The sequence below is a fragment of the Lasioglossum baleicum genome, chromosome 6 (genome assembly GCF_051020765.1).
Source record: "Lasioglossum baleicum chromosome 6, iyLasBale1, whole genome shotgun sequence".
NCBI lineage: Eukaryota > Metazoa > Arthropoda > Insecta > Hymenoptera > Halictidae > Lasioglossum > Lasioglossum baleicum.
Genome location: NC_134934.1, coordinates 1,011,987 through 1,034,317, shown reverse-complemented (window position 1 = coordinate 1,034,317; position 22,331 = coordinate 1,011,987). Strand labels below are relative to the sequence as shown.

At 42.7% G+C, this 22,331-nt stretch overlaps 1 protein-coding gene across 4 annotated transcripts in view; it reads left to right on the top strand.

Annotated features, from left to right (window-relative positions):
* The first annotated feature begins 2,786 nt into the window (after positions 1-2,786).
* The window catches only part of LOC143209846 (stromelysin-3-like), a 34,063-nt gene continuing 14,518 nt past the window's right edge, over positions 2,787-22,331 (top strand). For all 4 annotated transcript variants that reach the window (XM_076426069.1, XM_076426067.1, XM_076426071.1 and 1 more), the window contains exons 1-2: positions 2,787-3,583; positions 21,390-21,513. In XM_076426069.1, the coding sequence (XP_076282184.1) occupies positions 3,452-3,583; positions 21,390-21,513 (256 nt within the window). In that variant the 5' untranslated portion in view covers positions 2,787-3,451. The remainder of the gene's footprint in view (positions 3,584-21,389; positions 21,514-22,331) is intronic.

The window sequence follows — 22,331 nt, the reverse complement described above, 5'->3', positions numbered from 1 at the left end:
TTAAAATGGAACCTGATTTCTACGCTCGGACGGCTAAATTATCAACAGGGATTGAAACAAAGTAAATGACCACGAAAAACCGGTTTTCGCAACTGTGCTCGCCACGATGAAACAGTGTTTTACGTATCTGTTGCGCGGATCAAGCAAAACCGTTTGTGCATCGTGTCCAAAGCGACGGATTTCAGCAACTCTTCGCGGTTCGCCGTGTATAAATTATGTCAACGCGGCTATCTGCACGATTGTATAAATGTGAGAAAAAGTATAAAACCCTGGAGATTTCTCCTAAAACCGGAATACTGTATCTCTGAAAAGATATTCCTATATCTTACCTCATTTCAGGAACCTCAAATTTTTTAACCGTCTTGCATAAAAGTAAAAAAATACGTAAATGAATGACACGTTAGTATTCTCGGCTTACTTTGAGTATCATGCAAAGGGTTTGTACAATTGTTGCTAAATCGTTATCTGAAATGTCCGAAATACCGTTCTATTTTCTTTTTTGTGCAACCGGAAGAGCTTTTAAAACGAAATTATGCACTAAATGACTGATTCATGCATCGGGTGAATCAACGATCGACGAATCCCGGACATGGAAACCCCACCAAAATTAAGTTTCTCAATGGGCCGTGATAAAAGGATAAGATCCATCCGCTTTCCTGCATCGCTAAAACGGTAATCGTTCGCGAAGTTCAACAGCCTAGCACGTTGATAATGGCACTGTTCAATGACGAATTCCTCGAAATTTCTTGGACATGCTTGAAACCAACAAAGAAGGACACTTACATTTTTAAAACCTTTTTTCAATTCCAATTCAAGCTGCAGAGACGAGCAATTAAAAAGAAAATGTTACTTAAATTAAGACTTTCTAAGAAAGCCTATAAAAACGTGATAAGAAAATTCTTGGCTACTCGTAAAAAGACGATCGACGACACCACATTAGTGAAATATAATAATTTTCCGACGAACGTCCTCGTTTATCTCGATTTTTATCCACATCGATCGCCGTTATCCGAACGACACGCGTTTCCGTGTTCCACAATGGCGACGCGAATACCATTGTGCGCGTTCTTTTCAGTCGTGACACGCGAAAGAAAATCGTTGTGCCCCTTACAATCGTATCGTCGTTCGCTTATCGAGACAGAGCGACTAATAGCCACGGAAGATTTTATGGATCGCGACAACGCCGGTCTTTTTTCATTCTTTCCGCGTGGTCGCGTTTGTTTGCCCTTGATGAGCTTCCTCGAACGTGTTTCTAGCAAAAATGTACTGCATGGACAAAAAAATGTGCGAAAACTGATGTTCCTTTCTCGAAGATACGAATTTGACCAAATTTATTCAAACAGAGTTTCACGCAGTCGTAATTCATTTCCGAGTTCCCCGCGAAGGTAATGATACATTGTTTAATTCCAGCATCGCGAGGTTCGTCCGCGAAAGTATGAATTCGCATCAACTTCCGCCGTCTCGTAATAACGTTTTGAAGGGTATCAATGCCGTGTAAAAAAAGCTTGTTTTGTAAGCTGCATCGGACCATTCAGTGAATACCTTGGCCGTACGAGGCCATGAATAAATGATTTACCGCCGGCCGAAATAGTTGAACGTTCCTGAAAATAGTTTGTACCTCTGACGTAAACTAAATTGTTTACGATCGCAGTGTGTCCAGTTTTGTCCCCTGTTTTGTTTCTCTATGGTAATTTACAGCAGGTCAGAAGGTCAATGAAAAATTTCCATATGTTCCGAAAAATACATGTCATGTTCTTTTGGCAGCATTGATTAGGGGATGAAAGACTATTTTCAACCCTCAACTGGTTAAATTTTTCTCCAATACACAATTTTCACTAGTTTCGACATTTTTGACGATAGATTTAAGCTGAGTCAGTGTGTTCGACGGAAGAGTCAAGCAACATTTGGTTAAAAATTCATGGGGTGTCGGAGACAGCCACTCGTCCCATGCCAGCATGCATTTCACAGTGATCAATTTTCATTCTCGCTTCGGTTGACTCTTGCAGGCAGAACTATCGATTCAACAGAGTTATTATCCTTCCTCTATTCTGGTCGAATCACACCGCTGCAAGGATATTTCCTAGCCACTCCTACATATTCCTAGTGTCCAGCGACTGGTAGTCGAAGCACGTGTTCGCAATGTTACGCAGGTGTCCTGTGCCGATGCTTAAAACGGTGTCATCCTGCTCGTTCAGTGTCGAACCGAATCAAATATGCATTCACGAATTCTAATTGATGATTTTAATTGTTTCGTTCCTTGCAAGTGCCCGACTTTAACCGTCGAGGATTAGAATCCTCTATTCTCGAATTAACACTATATTTTCGTAGGTCCCAAAATTATTCTGAGCTCCGAGTACTATGGCTAAAGTGTCAGTATTGAAACGAACGGCTTCCACAGAAACAACAAAGAATGACTCAAAGTGTATGACTGTGTCGAAATGAACAACTTCCCGAAGAAGACCAGAGAATTCAAAGAACTATCAAATAAATTGAAAGGCTTTGTGAAACCACGACAAAAGCGGAAAAATCTCAGAACCTATATCTTATCCGCAGAGCTCACAGCCTGTAGCATGAACGCTAGCTCCTAGATCTATGAGTAGTGATGCCCGACACCCAATTGCCCTAATCCCGGCCTAATCCCGGTGCAATCCGAGGAATAGATTCACGGTTCCCGACGCGAGAGTTCCAGGAGGAGGCTGTTATTCGCTTTGGCATTGTAGTCGCCGCTCGGCGTTGATGGTGGTAGTCAGTGTCGCGGCGTGGTGGGAGGCCTCGATAAAAGTCAGTGGCAGACTGATTGTAATTCAGAGTGGCGGTAGACACCGGTACCAGTGCGGCCGCGCGCCTCTTTCGTGCATCCTCTTCTTTCCGTTGTCCTTTGAGCTTCGTCCTGACGCGTCCGGAGTCATTGCAGCCCTTGCGTTGACGAAGAATCCTCGATATCAGTAGTCCTCGTGGTCGCGACGAAAAACGAGGAGACTCGACGGAGCCGTGCGTGGCCGTCGACGACGACAGCGAACGGGGAAAGACGCGTGCCGAGGAATCGCAGGCCAGGAATCGATAGTGTCGTGGCAACCACGTCTCAGTCTGACCTAACGCCGACTACACCTGGCCACGACTGCCACTGGTCAGTCGGAGCCGCGGTACCCACGAGGAGAACGGGTCTGACAACCTGGGGAGCCGCGAGCAACCTCGCAGAAACACATAAGTTCTTGCCAGTTCGCGAGACCAACGCCGGGATTCGAAGGATCGAGAGGACAAGCCGCGGCGTCCTGCAATCCTCAACTTCTCTCGTCCAACCAGAAACACGTGTGTCAGTGTCCTCGTGGTAGAACGATCTCGCACGATCTTCTTGTGACAATAGAGTCGATCGCACACCGGTGACCTAGTCTGCAAAGTCCGTTCAGAGGATCACGGTTCGGTTAATAGCTGTTGTTCAAAAAGAAAAGAGATGAGGACCAAGTGGAACAACCTGCCCACCCGGGGAAGGTGTACCGGGAGTGTCCTGATCGCGGTGATCTTAGCTGTCGGCGGAGTTAGAGCCGCCGAGGAGGGTCCGGAGATCTCGCAGACCGCTGCGATGGTAAGTGTCGTTTTAGAATTTCACTTCGGCTGATCTTTTTAGAGAAATGTGTGTAGAAGCTTGAAGTTTGATAGGTGATGTTGCTGAAGAAAGAATGCTATGTAGTCCGAGTTTGTTGAAGTATTTGTTTGATGGGCTTGGTCTGTTGACTAATCGTGTGATAGAGTAGAGTGTCTAGCTGCAGGTGCAGAATGTTCACTTCTTTTCTAGTCTTTGTAAAAGAATTCTTGCTAATTCTTGATTGGCTATAGCGATTAAAAAACTCTTCATGCTGTAGTGTTGATTTATGAAAGATCCATTTTGAGAATAAGTCGAACAAATACACCGAGGATTCCGAAGCAGTAGAACAAGTCTATCGAGCGGCGCAGCGGTTTTAAAACAAATAGTACAAATCGGGCAGCCACTGCAAGTTCGTAGAAGGCACGCAACACATCCACCGAGCGCTCAAGAGGGTTCCAAAGAAATCGGATAACTTGAACAAACTGACCCTTAGCTTCACAGAAATAGAGATAGAGGTATTCTCGGTAGTTTTGAACAGGTGTCTTAGTTGCTTGCAACCTGTAGAATAAACGAAATATTCCACAGGTTCTCAAGGAACAAAACAAAGCCAGTGTACTCTAAACATTCCATATTTAGTAGCAGTCTTGCGAGACAAAGTTCATGTGTTCAGAGATTATAATCGAGACAATTCTGCTTTTTTTATCGTGAAACAAACATGTACCCTGGAGGTTACAGTGTAACTCTAATCAATACACTTAGGGGCTACTTAAAAATCGACTCGGTAAAGCATACATGAATAATTTCATTAATGTTGTCGGTTCTCCATCAAGTTTTCCAGTGAAGGAACAATCGGCAATAGTGATTTCCTATAAATTTAACGAAGAAATTGGAAAATTTCAGAAAAAAAAGAGCAAAAATTGAGAGGCTTTTATTGAATTTATATGAACATTTTTCCATGAAAAAAGAAATATGAATTTTTGTAAAATTTTAAACCACAGGAAAGAATACAAAAAGTCGAATAGTTTGCAGAGTTAGACGAGAGTTGAGAAGCTTCAGTGATTAAAGCCGTTTCCATATGAAATTTTTCCGTTATAAAATGAGCGACAATGGCCGCGCATTGAGCGGGGGCCTCGTTGCGCAACCGCGAATCGTTCGGGCGCGTTTTCACGCGGGTTCCGAGAAAATCGGTCGTTGGAAGCGCAACAAGTTCCACGGAGAGACTGCGCAGAGAGGATAATACCTGCATTAGACGACGGATCTCGACGGGGAAAATTGATTAGCGCGAAATCCATCCGCCGCAGCGTTTCTGCAGTGTGTCATAGGCGTGCGCTGCGTGAGTAATAGTCGCGCGTTAATTGTATGTGGTCTTTTGACAACGCGCGAATAACATTCCAAAGGAAACGTTTATCTCTATGACACTGATATACAGATTACGATGGATACCAAGCTATCTTTGGAGCGGCGAGCCGCTCGCATTGATTCCGTTCGATCGGTTTTCCCATTTCGCTGATTCCCTAGCCTCGCCGGAAATGGAGAAACAAATCCTTTGTTCAACTTCAATATCGGCGTTTTGTTCATTTCCCCCTGTGTGCTGTGCGGCTTGCGCCAGTTTATTGTGTATTATTCGAAACTCTATTTCCTTTGTTCATCGATATCTCTGGATCTTCTTCTATACATATATAATATTAGATGATCGCAAATGTCCATGTCCAATTTGAAAATAAAACACATTTTCAGATATTAATCATTAACAGTTTTATCGAAGACGAATCTTTTGAAGATTGGTACATCCTAATTGATGTGATGTTCTAATAGGTGTTTCGAAATCTCAGTGCAATAGAGACATTAACAATACACGAATGTCTGCAGTCTGCAGTAACGTGACTCGTGAGTAGAATGCATTTAACAAAATCGGTCGTATTGTGGAAAGTTATCAAAAGATTCGTCCTTCATTTTTCCGGTTTGATCCCAGATTAAATTAGGAACTTGAACATCGTGCCAGTGTGTTAGCTCGGATTAACATTGTGAACACAGAGATTTTTAAACATATTTCGTAGAAGCATAGAACGCATTAAATATTAAAGGTGACTTTCCAATTAGAATTGTCGAACACCGCGCAATTATCTTATCGCATCGAGTCTTTCTTCAAAAGTACTCTGGGAGAAAAATGAAACGTCAATATTGACGATTTCACGCCTTAAAATGAACAAAATTCAATCTTGATCATCGAAAGTAGAAATCGTGTTCTGTGATGAGGTCGAAATTTTACAATTAGGAATATTGTACGGTGAACATGCAGTTCATCAAACTCCTCTGAAATGTTAAACAACCGAAATTTGCCGTGACTTCACTGTCCTTACGAAATATTCCTTAATTCCCTGCGGCTTTTCTACGAACAACGCTGTATCACAAAGAATTGTGTCAGGTGTCTATTTTAAGACGAAATAAGAAATGGCTCTTCATGGTCAAGACTTCCTTGGAAGCTGAAGGAATATTGCAAGCACGAGTCATAATCATATTTTACCGCGATCTCTTCCCGAAATACTTCTCAGTTTGTGAGAGTGTCGCTGCAGTAGAATTGACCGTTTGTGATCAGACGAGTTGGGCTTCCGCAGATTTCAATCATTAGGTTTTCACTATAATATTAATATTGTAATATTGGAAAGATCTCAGAGGAGGAATACATTCTTACACCTGAACGAAGTTATTTACAACCTAACACACTTCTGATTGCCCTTTTATAAATTGTCTATTTAATTCTCGCTTCCTTCCGTCGCGAGATCTACTGATCTCGATAACTGAATAGCAGAGGATAATTCCGTGTTTGTCCCCGGAACTGTTAGTTCAAAGTCGCTTTTCTTCATAGCGGAAATCAAGATCAATGAATCTTGAAACTGCAACTGCAACTTCAAGTTCGCCTTCGAGCAGAGCCGGGCGAGTTCCATTGAATCGAAGGTCGGGAACGAGTCACCGCGTGTACCTGAACTTTGTCAGCGGAGGTAGCCAAGTGACGTCACATCGTCCAGCCTTATGTCATTACGTAGGAAACCGGTCTCGGCATTTCTGCGGCATACACTCGGCATACTTGACACGCTACGTCGAATATTTAAAATTACCTGTGCTGCATTCTTTCTGCTCTAACTGGCGTCGACGATCACCGCCTGATCACGGGCTCGATCTTGATAGCGAAACTGTGCCGGTCTCGCTCACATAATTCATTCAGCATGAATTGATAACAGGCTCGCGGGAACACCGACTTTCTTTGCTCTCTCGTGCCACACAATGGACCTCGTTGTCTGCTAAATTTTTTCTGTAATAAGTTTGCGTAAAGTTAATATCCGTGTACTCGTCCATTCTAACAGGTGTTTTCGATGAGGGTTTTAGAAAAGTTTTCGCTGATTTCCTTTAGTTGCAAGGGTCATTAAGGAAACTCGTACATGAATTTTTACAGTATAAATTTTGTGTGTTCGTCACCGTTTGAATTTTTATTTTATTTTCTGCCGCTACGAGACAGTATTTGAAATGAATTGCGGATGTCCTGGATAAAATTGTCAAACTTTGTCGGGGTAATTACGAGCGACAATCGTCTAGATCGCAACGACCGATTTCGTCTGCTCCGGTTAGGCAATCTCAGCGCACGATAACGAAGTAATTATCTGCGCAGGTAAACATCAGCGCGAGCAGCTTTATCTCCAAGGCCTGAGGAAAGCGTAACAGACATCACACCCTTCATTTACACTTCGCATCTCGGAATTGACCCTAAAAATGTCGTTCCTGCCAAGAAATTGTGAAATCGAGGAGACTAGTGAGAGTAAACTTTCAGTTCGAAGGGAAAATTTTGCAAAATTCCGATGGTCTCGGCGCAGTTAAACTATGGCGTGCTGGGGAAACTAGGCTAAACGCTCGTTGCAAGTAGTAAAAGTCGGGAACGTGGGCAGTAGAATTATACTTACTTCAATCAGACAGATTCTTGCGAACTCGTGTTCGCAGCTGTGTCACGGCGAGACTAATTGCGTGTTCGGTTCTTTTGACGCATCGATGTGTCCGCAAATAAATAACAAATTGAACGTTTTACTTTTTGTTCTTTTCAATGAGCAAACAAATTAAACGTCGCACCTTCTATTCCTTCGGACGAGCTTACGTAAATACTTTTTATTTTTTTTACAAGCAAACGAATACGTTTTATACTTTGAGATCCTTCGATCCTTCAATGGTGAAGATAAACTGTTTAATTTTGTCATAAGGAAAACAAATTTTCGCACTTATTTCCAATCTTCTCTATTCTTTTTAACGAGAAAACAAATTGAACACATTACTTTAAAATCATTTTTGCCAATAATGGAGATAGGTTATTTATTAAGTTTGCCATAAAAAAAAGGATTTCTACGTCTACGTTCCATGTTCAATTACAGATTGAATTGCCAGTTAGTTGCAGGGCTCATTCCAAATACAAGGAATAGCACACCTAAAGTTGCAGCAACGCGAGAAATGTGAAATTAATCGGGGAAAGAGGATACTTACAACCAGTAACTGTTAATTTATTCAGCGATTATTATGATCTTGTACGGCGACAATGTAATCGTGGTACGCCGCTCAGCGTGTAGCGTAATACTTTGTCAAAGCCATCTCGCTCGTAATTGACAGGAATTTATGGTCCTGGCTGGTTGCCAACTCAAACAACAAGCGGGACGACGCGACGGTGTACCCTTTCGACGTCCCAGCTACGTGTTCTAATAAAAGTTCAGGAACGACAGGTGTGGGTTTAACGAGCAGTATTATTCATCAAACGGGCGTTGATTATGCAAAATAGGCGATGCGCTGACCGGTGAACATTCTCGTGGTCAAAGGGCGGACAAAATTATTGGCTGGTCCCTTAAGCAATACGTATTTCGTTCCGCGCCTTTATTGGAATTCACAATTCCGTAGAAAATGTGGATTTTATTTCACGCTTCTCGAACATGACATATAAAAACATAATGGCTCGTTAATGTTCTATGTACTATTCTATAAATAGTAAAATAGTGAATAGCGAACAGCAGAGAGAATAGAAAGAGTACAAGAGGAGTAGAAAGACAAGACACAGAATGGAGACTCTTACAATGGGCCCACAATAGAAACAAGAAAAACGTCCAGCACTTACTTCGGCCAGTGTGCTGGCAGAACTCCTTGGTGTTCCGTTCGATGTTATTGAACCAGCAACAAATCTCGTCCGCTCGATCTTCATCGAGGACGAAGTCGAAATCGTTGTGAACAGAGGAATGTACAGAGGCGTCGCTAATTGAAACCGCGTTCGTTCCGACGAGATCTCGTCCGAGGGGAGAATACCTTTCTCACACACATGCCCGAAGGAGATGAATGCCAAGCAGGACACAGTGGATACGTAAAGGAGCGAACGATTGCCGCGCCGGATCGAGCGACGATGAGAATATCTATTGGTCGATCGTTAATATTCCGATGACGGCCGATCCGTGTCTCGACTGCGGGATCAACATTCACGAAGGCCAACATTCGCGATCTCGCCACGCGTGTATTTCCGTGTCGAGGCACATACATTATTTACCATTTCCTAGTATGATCCGCCAGGAGAAAAGAAAGAGAGACAACGGCGAATCGATGGACTTGGCACCGTGCCCATCTCAATTTTTCCCTCCCCGTTTCGCGATACAAGACGCGCCGCGCCGGGACAAAGCGTGCAGCTTCACTTTCGCGGGTTCGCAAGACTTCGCCGTTTCGACGCTGACGATCACAGAAAATCGGATAGTCCAATGCATCCTTGGTAGATCTAATTTATTATTGAGCGTCACAAATTGTTTAGGTGAAACTTTTTTACCCCAGCTGCGATCTGAAAATTGGAGCTGTTGGATTGTTAGTAACAATGCCTCAGCTAGAAAGCAAAAATGAATTTAATTACGTGTGAGAATCACTGGCTTTGACAATAAACCAGACCCATGGGCCTGTAAGTGCCAGGGGGTAAGAAACATAACGCAGCCCTGGTCCTTTATCTCAAGTGGACAACGGACTTTTCCATGTTGCCCTTTTCGTTTTCTCTTCACTTCGAGTATAGCCTTCAACGCGACACGACGTCCTTCCAAGCTCAGTATAATAAACTAGAGTTTATAACAGAATACGCTGTTTGCAGTTTATTCAAACACCCATTTCCCATAGGAGGAACAGGTAGTGAGACCTTACTGTCTTTTTCTTGCAGTGTCCATAGCTTCTTCCTTTTTTTTAGTGATCTGAATAAGGTGTAAATAATGTACAATAAGAAGCACAAATACAAATTAATCGAGGTAAACGATGTTTCCCCCCGTAAAGAAAGTTGACCATGAAAACGAAGGTGAACCCTCGGAAATGGAAGAAGTGGTTGCTGTCCAAATGACATCTCTTTCCGTCAACTTCAGCACACAGAATACGAAGCACACTCCATATGTTTGACCGTTTGAATAAAAACAGCTGGACGTTTGGCTCGGATTCTATATGATAAACATTCCAATCCTAAACAAAGGCGGTGTAACAAAGGCTTGAACACGTTTTCCCGTGTGCGGGACAAGTGCATCTTCGCCTAAACGCGGACACCTACCTGACGTCAGCCCGTGTCAACATCGTGTCAGACAAACACGGTCCGACATTTCACCGGGCGCGAGACGCATTTGCGCAACGGAACGATTACAGTTCTCCGGGTCTAGTTAGTGGTTCGACGCACGTCCAGTAATGATCAAGTGCGATTAGTAATTGTAATAAGCCCTCGCCAAACGTGGTGCTATCTTTGCATCGGCAAGTGCCTTCCGCGAAGCCAGATAAGACGCGGAAGATACGGTTGTGTGACGCAGCCGCCGCACACCGCGCCGCGCCGGTGCATTTTCAACTGTTCTGAACTGTCTTCAATTCCACAAGGCCGATTTTATCGACCACTTCAAATATTTGTATCAGCTTCGGCGCGCCGGCTACCGACTTTCCTCTCGACCATTCCGTAAAACGTCGGAATCGCAAATGCACTCTTTTCTTCTTCCGAAAAACTCGCTTATTTTTATTGTACACACTCGATCTGTTATCGATTCTGAAAACCACTCGGTTCTTTTTTACTTGTATTGGTTCTAAGAACCACGCAATTCATTTCTACCAATTGTTCAAGCTGCCATACACATTTTTTTCGATCTCTAAATGGTTTTAGATACGATCGTATTATTCTAAAAGAAATTTTTACTGGTTCTAAAAACCTCTTTAAATACATTTTGACTGTTTGAAAAGATTACTTGGTCCATTTCCAACGATTTTAGATATCGTTGAATTAATTTCGATCGTTTCGATGAATCATGAGCCACATGTTTGTCCATGCTGATCGCCAGCGAAATAATAATCATCGATTTAAAGAGCCGTTGTGTTTCCGTTCTTATCGATTCTAATGACTTCATTCTTCTCCCCGTCCATTCCCATTCGAAGCAGCAGCGATTCGAAGCTGCTCGATCAATCCGGAGCTCGTTCGGCCGATGTAACACGATGTATCTCTAATGATGTCACCCCTAACATTTCCGATAACCCTAATTTGAATGTTGACATTGTCGGACAATGCAGAACGCGGCGCGGTGTCCGTCTGATCGGGAGAAAGACAGTCTCGATACGGATTTGTATCGATCCGCTTCGTCCAAATACGTTTGTGAGGCCACGCGCTTGTAAACAAAAGCGTTCGAACAACTGTAGATTCATAATTAATTTCGCACTTGAGTGCCTCCGATAGTTCTAGCGTCGAGACAATTCATTTTCAAAGATTGAACAAAATTCCAAGACAATCAACTTTACTACTGATTATTTACTGTTAAAAAAGTATTCTGCGTGAAACGTATGCATCATACACGAAATATTTGCAAATAATAGAGTGCAACCTTGCATATCTGCTTCTTGCACGAGTTCAACTTATCGCAACGGCAATTGTAGCACGCGAGACGTTGAGTCACTGTGGATTTTTTTTCGCGATCGTGAATGAGTCATTCTCTTCATTTTCCAATTTTGATGACGGATCGTGACACGTGTTTCTGCACAGGAGGTCGCGGGTCGCGAACCTTCAACTTGTAAAAGATAAACAATAGCGGAGAACACCGTCTCGCGGTTATAGGCGATTCTATCGCTTTTGTGTGACATCCTTTGCAATTCTAAATGCATAATTATCGATATCCGATGGCCATTCAGTGGTCGAACAACCGGTGACTCACACTGGCTTTAGAAACCGTCTACGAAGAAAATATGTTCTACTTTCGAAATAGAATCAACAATTGGAAGACCAGCTAGAAATTGGGTGATTGTTTTATCATAGTTGTTGATAAGAACGGGGTGGACGTCTTCGCAGTTATCACGAGAAGAACTCTGTACTAAAGTTCATTCGCAAAAGGAGCGATCCATTTTTCAATTTTAGTGCATTTAATGTACCTCAATTGTAAATTCTTGTTAATCTTGTTACGTCTTTCTTCGAATATTTTGATGTTCAATTTACGCGCACGCAATTTCAATTATGAACGCTCAGTGTCCCGGAAATATGTAAGTACACTTTTTCCGTCGAACGAAATTAACATAATTGGCAGCCTTCAGAAACTGCTATCCTTTTCCTAAGCTGTAACTGCTAAATTTTAAGCACTCGCAACAAATGGAACGGCAGAGAAACGAGCTGCCATGTCACGTAGAACTTACTAGAATTATTTTGGTTTCGAGGAAGTAATTAATTACAAAGAACCCGGGCGTGCGAAGGCTTTCTTGATCCCCGCGATAGGTAACCAGGAGCGTTCCTTATCACAGGATCGGCATAGAATTCGTATAAACGTCCTCGCGAAATCGCACCACCGCACCGAGATTCCTAGCGACTTTCCGCGCGATACATTTTAATTCCGCGCGAAAACACAGTCAGGATAGCGGCCCCGCTCGTGAAATCTGTTATCTCGGAGGTGTTCCACGAACAGGTGCACGCAAGATTTTAAATTGGCCTCTTACCCGGGCCTGGGTCGGATAAGGTCAGTTAGGGTCAAGCACCTGACCGCTGCAGATAACCGGGCACGAAAAAAAACCGTCTCCTATCAAGATCTTGGTTAGTATAATTGATCGGAAGGTTACCGTCGTTTCCACGAGCATGCTACAATTAGGCCCTAATTTGGCCCCTGAATAGAGTTCATTTTACAACACATTATGTTTACCAAAAAAAGCACAAAATTAGAGCAAGTACATGGAAACCGACATACTATTAAGAATTTGTTCAAAATTGCTCGAGAGTAGATAAATAAGTGAGGATAACAGACTTCTCGCAAAAGGTTGTAAAATAATTATTATGTGCGAAGAAAAATGAATATTATTTTACTTCCACTTATGCTGTGAAAGAATCCTGTAATCGACGAAAGAAACAAGAGAAATCGTTTGAATCTATTTATCACGTTCGTGATTCCACTGCGAATGATCGGGAAAGCTCGAGTGTTGTCTCATCAGTGTTCGATCGTAATCGAGAGTATCGAATCGGCCTGGACAAGGTATGGGAGAATCGTGTGGAGAATTACACGTGGAACGATGGAACGATAAAATGGTCGATCGGCGTGGATGTTGTCGCTGTTCTACGGTGGAAAAAAGCAGCATCGGTACAAAGGGAATCGCGGGGCCATTAACGTGAAAATATATTGTGCGGCCGTACAAAGCTACGGTGGACGATCGGGAGATCGCTATTTGTATTCAAGAGACGGCCGGAGGAAGATGCGAGGGCGTTGAATACTGATGTCGTGTGCGTCGACAAAGACCTCTTCAAGGTCGGGGTCGCTACTCGATACTTGTGCACCTTTTGCCTTTCCACGGCTGACAGATCCTTCCGTGCACTCGTTGCTGCACCGTTAAATGCGCTTGACGATGCATATCGTTCGCGGGCTCGGAGATAAGGAAAAATTAGATCCGGAAAACGAATCCATTTGCATCATCAGCGTTTTTCTCCCTATGTATATAAAATAGTTCACCTGTATTGCTGTCATTATTAGAGGTGTTGTCCAACTTATTGTTAGCCCGTGACTGCAAATTGCAAAACGACTGTGAAACTGCGTTAAAAAATTGCTAACTAGGAAACCAATTGGCACACACTGCCAACCTAATGAGAATGAAAGATCGTCCTCTGAAAAGGTTGAAAACCGGCCCATTTTCACGCCGATCAAAACCGTGTTTCAGAAGCACCATGCAACTCAGCTCGTCACTGCAAATTAAAATCGGCAGCTGTGTCACTACGTGCATCGAGAAGAAACGATTCTAAAAATACGTTGAAAAAATATTGTTAATAACGTTCGACGATAGAGAATCATGCTGCGAACCCGATCAAAGTCGGAGCTGTTTCGCGGGTCGAATATCCGGCAGCATATTTATCGGTGGTTGCAGAGCAAAATGTCGGCGAGGACCTAGTTCCTAAGCCGGTCAAGCAAACGTGTCGCGATTCCAGATGACCGTGCATCATACCTTATGCATCCGGTGGCCCTTAAGGCCGTGAGTCACGCTCCGTGCTCGCACGAAACGCGAAACAAGTATGTATACCGCTCGGCTAAGAATTAATGTGTGGAAAGACGCGAGCAGAAGTCTAGTCGACTCTTGTTCGCTCCAGGTGACACATTTTTCGCTGGTTTTCCACTATGGACGCGTTACATTTCACTGGAAAGGCACGCTTCGCTCGTTATCGGCGATAACGCGGCCAGATAACAAGCTCCGCTCTGGTAAACAGACGGGACTATCAGGAGTCATTTCACGCGGCACACAGCCGTGGAATCGTTATCAAACCGATCGCATTAGACGGCATTACGCGTGCCGTATACGATCGACTTTAATGGAGTCGTGACAGACTAATAGAGTGTTGACACGAGAGCGGTTCAGGATTTATCGGGCAGGAAAGTTTTTCGCCATGCTGGCCTCGAACACATTAGTTTTGAATATTAGTCCGAGTAATTTCTTCGTGTCAATTGTGAAGAAACAGAATTTAAATGTAAAAATGTACTTGTCTCGAAAGATTTCCGTGCACTGCGACTGCATACAGATTAGAATCTAATTATCGAATAGATAAAGCGTTGAACATCTCACTTCAAGGAGATCGCACGATATCGCGGGGGAGATCGTGTTAGGAAACAGTATGGTGGCGCGCGCCAGAGTGATTCGCCGCGACATTTAAACGGCGCGCCACTTATGAGGATTTCGGATGCGCGGGAATTTGCATTCGGCCGGAACGTTTGGCCTTTCAGGTGTCCCGGGTACCTATCTTGCTAATCGTAAAGGTCGCTGGTTGATGCATCGGTTGACCCAGTTACCCGGTTCTGCCCGTTACTGCACCAGTGAATTCATCAAGCGATTCCTACGCAGAAATTTTGCTAAAAATCGATCGAGTTGTCCGACTCGCAGATTCCCTTTAGGCCTGTTCGATAATAATCGTCTAACAGCCTTTCACGGCGGAGACACGGCACACACGCTATACCGACGATGAATAGTTTAACATACCACTTTGTACTCGTTCCAGCAGGAACCTGCAGTATTTCTATCCGGGGAACGATCGGAGAGATGTTTGGAAATTCAAAGCACATTGTTATCGCCTCGCTGAAAATGTTCGTGCTAATTTCTTACTTTTATGGACCGTCTTTCTCTCTCTCTCTCTCTCTCTCTCTCTCTCTCTCTCTCTCTCTCTCTCTCTCTCTCTCTCTGTGCTCTTCTGGGTCAGCAGTTGGAACAACCTGTGGCTAAACCTTGAACTTAGCTCGTAATTCGCGTATTATGCAATTTTTCTTCTCGGCTGTCACGTGACAACAGCGACATGATAGCAGGCAAATTGTTTAACCCTTTGCACTCGGAGTTATTTATCTGGAAAATTAAACATTTCTTCCGATCTAGAATATTTCCATTCGCTATGATTTTTGAAATTTTATGGATATGAAATTGGTATAATAGCTCATACAATACCTAAATGTTTAGTAATTGATTAAATACCGATATATTTAATAATGGAAACAATATTCTGAATAATGGTACAGCCATTTTTAGTGGTGCCTCAGAGGGGACAACCGAGTGCAAAGGGTTAAAGAAATGTAATCGTTGTAAACTCAAAAGTTGCCTTGGTGTGTGCGTAATGAATTTTACTAGATTACGAAATTATAAAGAAATTCTCATATATCTACAGATACGTGAAAGAAAAAATATGCTGGCAAAATTCATTGTGGAAGAAGATTTTATATGATTTATTAGACTTCGACGCAGATGTTTTTTTAGATTAGACGCGAAGAAACAAAAGTTGGTTTGTGCAAATAGTGGTTTCCCCGAGAAACAAAATGGAATCGCACTAAATCTCGGTCGCTCTTGAATTGTATTGTCTCCGAGGATTTTCGTACGCCACAAAAGCGAATAATCATAATGATCAGCGGTGTAGTTATTACGGTTACGTGTGCACGACTGTAACAATGGTTTCGGGGGCGACTAAACGGGACAGATAAGGTCATTACGAAAGAGAAACAGAAAACCATGACTGCGGGGCGACGTATGTTTGTCGGAGGCACGAAATCCGTACAAGTTCGGATTCAGGTCATGGAAACCGGGCGTACGTTAGTTCCGATAACTCTTCCAATCAGAATATCAACTTTTCGACAGGTGAACGCGATACGGTGGACCCCGTCGATTTTATGCAACCGTGCGTCGGTGAAGCGATAGTTTCAGCTCGCTATTTGTCTACTGCATGATTCACTTATCCGTGCTCGGATACAAACTTCTGATAAACGTGCTTGCTTAGACGTAATAAGTTCCTATCCTATAGAGATCGAGCTGACTCGTGATGTTTGTCGAAGCGAACCGTAAAAGACAACTAAACATACTTGGTTCGTAACGAAAGCAACGAGTGACAATGTAGCAATTAAACTAATATTCAGTTCTGAGATTGTAAATATTATATGCGAGTAATTCAAAGTTAAACGCGACAAAAATTGTTTCGATTATTGCACACGTTTCGTGCACACGACTACTCTGTAGTTAATGAGCCGTAGAATCAATTTCCGAACGAGAACAAGAATAGTTGCGACACGAATGCATCATTGATAAAATCGCGTCGAATTCTATTGTCGCAACAACTTTTTTTCCTCTTCTTCCTTATATTTTTCTCTTATCTCGAACCGAACGAAACCCATTAACTGTTCAAACCATTGTGACTCATCGAATAAATTGAAAGCAATATTGTACAATATATCTTAATCATATTGTAAAATGCACTTGTGGATCGAAGTACTGCATCATACGACAAACAAGGAAGGAACTTGTAATTCAATTATCTTGTTTAACGTGGAAAAAAATATTGTTTGATTTAGTACGTTCTTAAAATGGAGCTCGAGTTGTCAGTAAATTTACTAACGTTTCACGAGAAGGAAATGGAAGGAGTGAAATGCGCAAGGATACCATCGATGTCCGGTTCCTGGTAGCCTGAAATTCCATCGCTATCGGCGTGTCTAAATCATGAAAATCCCGAAGGCCGGCATATTAAGCCGACAGCATCGTGCCCCGTAATTTGAAATCGCATTATCGCTAGCGCGGCACGTTTCTCGGTCGGAGGCGGCTCTCAAGGTAGCCGGGAACGTAAAACGTATCGTGCCCACGGCATAGTAATTACGTCAACGGCGACGATTATCGATTCCGTAAAATTCGCGAGGATTACTGGCCGGGAAAAGGAAGAAAAATTTCCTAGCAGTTCGCGTGCCACCCCTATGTCACGAGCTTCCCACGCCGCGCCACCCCTAACGACAATCGAACGTCGCATCGAACCGTAATTAACCCTCGAGCCTCGAGAAACCGCCTGAGACTGCCACCCTAACTTTACCATAATTTCTGTTCCAAAGATATCCTTTGAATACAAAGTCAACCATTTTCGAAAGTCACTATGAATTTATTGAAACACGAGCAGAAATTGCAAAATAACGGTCATATATTAAACGTAAATTCTTCTAATTTATTCGTAAAAATTTCTTTGAAAAATATTTAGAGAATTAACGATACACCCACGAATGATTAACACTAAACCAACCATCACCGGTCAAATGACCGGTTCCAGATGTTTTATTTTACAATTATTGTAATTATAAAGATGCGCTTTCATGGTAAATGATTACATAAATATATTTAATAGCGCAGATATTATAATATAAACCGCACAAAGTTCAAATGAATTTAATCTCGTTATTTTTATAAGGCAGCATGTGCCGGCTACTTTTTAAAACTCGGTAGGTTTAGTGTTAAAAAATCGCGAGACTCCGAACGGAACAATGGAAACACAAGCAGAAACCGGTGATAAAAAATTCACAGAAGCCGTAGACCGATCAAAGAAAGTAGTCATTTCGGTCGCGAAAGGCCCACGACTCCCACGATAATGCATGTGCTGTGTGGCATCACAGTGCACCAGCACATGCTGCATAATTGCAAGTCCGTCCGCCCGTAATTTTCAATTTCAGAGACTGTTGCGTTTCCTGTCTCGAATCTGTTTTTAGACGTTAATTCGTTAACAGAATTTTTCTTGCTGCTTCGTACGCAAGCGAGATCGAGAATTGATCAAGGATTGATCACCCGATTCGTCACGCAGTCATCGCAGAATTCGTGATTCGTCATGAGAATTAAAGACGCTCCCGTCTCATCCCGTTCTACAAGAACATTAACTAATAAAAATATCAAGCATTCACTGTATAAATTTTAACGAATACTTACTATCACTAACGACAACGTAGCCTAAAAGCCCACGTGAATGAAAAGAAAATAATAATGCTGATGATAATATCTCCACGGCGAAGAGTATACAACTGATTAGAGCAAAACGAGTTTCTAGCCAAGCACCGATGTCTGGAACGTGTTTCTACGGTGCAATCGGTCAGCACCCGGATGATTCTGATCTCCGGGCAAACCGGTTAGCAGCAGAATTAGTAACGTCACACCCTAGCTACATATAAAATTAACTGGACACGATTCCTCGCGATTTCCAACTGGCTATGGAGCCTCATCAGCAATCAGGATGATCCTCTTACGATCGCCCACGCGAGTCGAGCTGGCTTTATGTTCCCTTTCGTGCATAAATGCATTTGATGCAGGAAAAATCTCCACTTACAATCTCTATCTTTTCCACAATCGAATATTTATGATACTGAAACCTTGACACCCGTTATTAACATCGCGGCAGCGTTACCTATTTTGTATTTTCATAACCAGCACGCCATTTTTAACACTAAACCTACCACTGTTGGTCAGATGACCGATTTTATATGTTTCGCCTTACAATTATTGAAATAATGAAGTTGCATACATGTAAATTGATTCAATATTTTCTTCATATATAATAAAAATTGCACAAAATCTAAATAAATAGAGCTTTGTCATTTTTGTAAGCTAAAACATTTCAATCGCTTTTAGTGCTCGATAGGTTTAGTGTTAAAGGGACCGATAATGAATCGAAACTTCATGAAACGAAAAAAAGTTGGCTCGCGAAATGAGCCATCGGTTTCCGGAAGTTCCCGGAAGAAACACGGAAGACCCGCGGCGTTCCGCGAGTCGATTTCGCCAATCGATCGCATCGGCCGCGTCACGATCGAAATCCCGAGTAAAAAAGAAAGGAACAGGTACTCATCGGTGAGTCAGCATGTCACAGATGTTTCGAGCGTACGGATCGCTGCGTGTGTCGGCCGAGAACACGTGACGATCCTGTTACGAGGGCGTCAAGGAAGGAGCGTCCATTCACGCGTGACACACGCGCGCGCGCGGATACTACGAGACCCGCTTACGTTCATTCAGAAAAATCGCGGCGTTCCTGGAAGCCGCGCCGTCGGCGTGTCGCTCTCCGAGATTACGAGATTCATAAGACGTGGAACCGCGTCGATAAAGTCGATTTGAATTATTGACATTGAATTACTCGACGAAACCCGCCGATGACTCATGATCCCAGGTTTTTGCCGTGATTTTCGTGGGAACTCGCTGCTGATCCCGCAAACCACTTACGACTGCACGAGATACAAATCTGAAGTAGGGCTGTTACTTTCCTTCGAAGGTCGAAAATTTCGAAGCTTCGATTTGTTCGATTCGTTCTGGTCTGAAGGCGACCTTCAATTTTCGAAATGGATGAAAATAAATCCAATGATGTATCATTCAATGATCTTCCGACACCCAGACGGTCGGAAACCAACGAAATATTTCCTGGACAGTTAAACCCGTAAACACCCTGTGTATACAACTAACGGAGAACAATATGGCGTAAAAATGAATGTAGAGTCACGAAATAAATCGTAAAAACATCAGCATCGTCGGAACGCATCGGAGAACACGACAATACAGAGAACAATGTACATAGAAGCAATTTTCTGGCATGGATACGGCAGTCCGTTTCACGGTTGTTTTCCAAAATCGACTCAAGATCGCGTGTCCCGTGACAACGCGGAATTAAGAACCGCGTCCCAAGAGCAATTACACGATACTCGGGCATAAATGGGAAAAAAATGATCTCGAACAGATTTTTTTGTCCGTTTACGGCGATGAATCAGCAGTATTCAAGGCTTCGCCGCGCGGATTTGAGCTTTTCAAATACAAGAAAAGATGCACGCTCGAGAGTGCACCGACAAGCTGCATCTTTATCCGCTGCACTCGAGTCGGGCAGCTCACACGATGACTCACGGCATAACTTCACACTTACTATGCCGCTGAATAAACGAGACTGCGAGAACTTTTTCAGACGATTTTTATTGTTTATCGACGCACGACTATGGAGATCAGGCAGCTTCGCTTTGGCTTACTTACGGTTACAATCTGCACTGCCGGTGGTCCATGATGATCTACTGACGCGGATGTGTGGATAGTGATTCAACGGGTGGCACCACGCTTCAGCGGACTATTTAGTGTATTGATGACTGTTAGACGCTGTTTGAACTCTGTCGCTTCCGGTCGGATATGCAATTTCAGATTGTTACATGACTTGTGAATGGAGACGAAGAAGAAAATCTGTGTGCAGAAAGATAATTAGACAGTGAGGCACACACATTATAAGTAGAAAATGTATCACAATGTGATTTTCAATTGAGGAAAATTATTGAGAGTCGAGATTTTTTATTCCCGTTTCCTGCAAGTGGTACAGACCATTTTTATTTTGCTTGGGAACTTGCAGTTTAATTTGTAAAGTAACAAAAGAATTACTTGGGACGCGGACGGGACGAATCATGAAAACGGTAAATTTCGCGCGTTCTTGAACTACGAATGGAACGAATGGCGATTCCCGGGGCGATTGACCCTGCCGATGACGGAATTGCGGTATGATACTGTTATTTAACCGCATCCAACGAAGACAATTAATATTCCGGCGAATCGAACGCGCGACGCGTACGTGTTTCCGTTTTCCTTGACTCCTATCCGATGAATGTTGAACTATTAGTCGGCGCTTTAGCTCTACTATAACCGAGTAGAATATATTCCTCTTTGTGTATTACAGTCACTAGTCGTCGAAATATTTTCTTGATGCACATTTCAATGTTTTTTTTTAACAAAAGAACATGATTCAGTGAATAGACCCTTTTTGTTGCGAAACGATGATCGCCTAAGGAGCAAAAGATGCAGCTTGCTAGATGGTTAATGGCAATTAATGGAAATCGAATACAAGGAATGTTAATGGTTACGACAATAGCGTTGTTTGAACACAACTCATCCAAGAAAAACAATTATCATTTATGTATCGTTCTGTCTGAGATCATTCGAAAGGATGAATGTATTTTATCCAGGCTCGCGTATTTTCAGACCGTATTTCACATGAAAAATCATTTTCTTGTTACAGAACTACCTCTCTCAATTCGGCTACTTGCAACCGATAAATCCAACGAGTGGCGGAATTATATCCGAGGACGCGCTGTCCAAAGCGGTCGCCGAATTCCAAGCTTTCGCAGGATTGAATATAACAGGTGAGCACGCGACCCGCGCACAGGTTGCAACCAACCATCTTCGTGATTCGAAATTTTGCGAATCTAACACGAAACATCGGTCACGTGTTTCTCACTGCGAAATATCGTTATTCAAAGCTTCAAACCTGCTTATTCTTCTGTTTTCGAAAGAAAAAAGAGCATAGAAATCATTTCTCTTTCCCTGGACAAAAAATTCTGGCTTGCAGAACTCGCTTATTGTAACGCGAATTTTGTCGGAGGTGTGAGCAACATCCACAGAGATGATTTTCTAATTTAATTGTTAATCCTGAATAGTTTGGAAAGACGGAAAAGGAAGAATACAATTTCGAGTCACAGGATTGATTTTCTAATTCAATTTACCTTGAGGACAGAGTTTTGTACGTTCTGCATTTGGATATCATTTGTTTTTTAACCGCCGGATTGACGTGATAAATGTGACTGTAATAGACTGCGGATCTTTATGCAAAATAAAAAATGTTCGCATTGATTGCAGGACACGGGAGCCAAATAAAAATTGTATTCTTCTTTTAATTATCCTATTAAGCTGAAAGTAATACATTAATGTCCTTAAATATTTTTAACATGTCCACTGCTTTAAATTGTACGCGCCCATTTTTGTCATAAATGCATAAAATCCGTAGTCTAGTGATAAATAACTGTCGAAGAGCGCGAAGCTCGCGGATCTCGCGGTGTGTTCGTGATCGGTTAAACTTTACGCGCGCGTCCTTGCGATCGCTTAGCCGTCTTATATTTAACCATAATTGAGTTTAATGGTTCATGTGGGTGCTCGGTCCATGAATCATTACGGAGGATACATT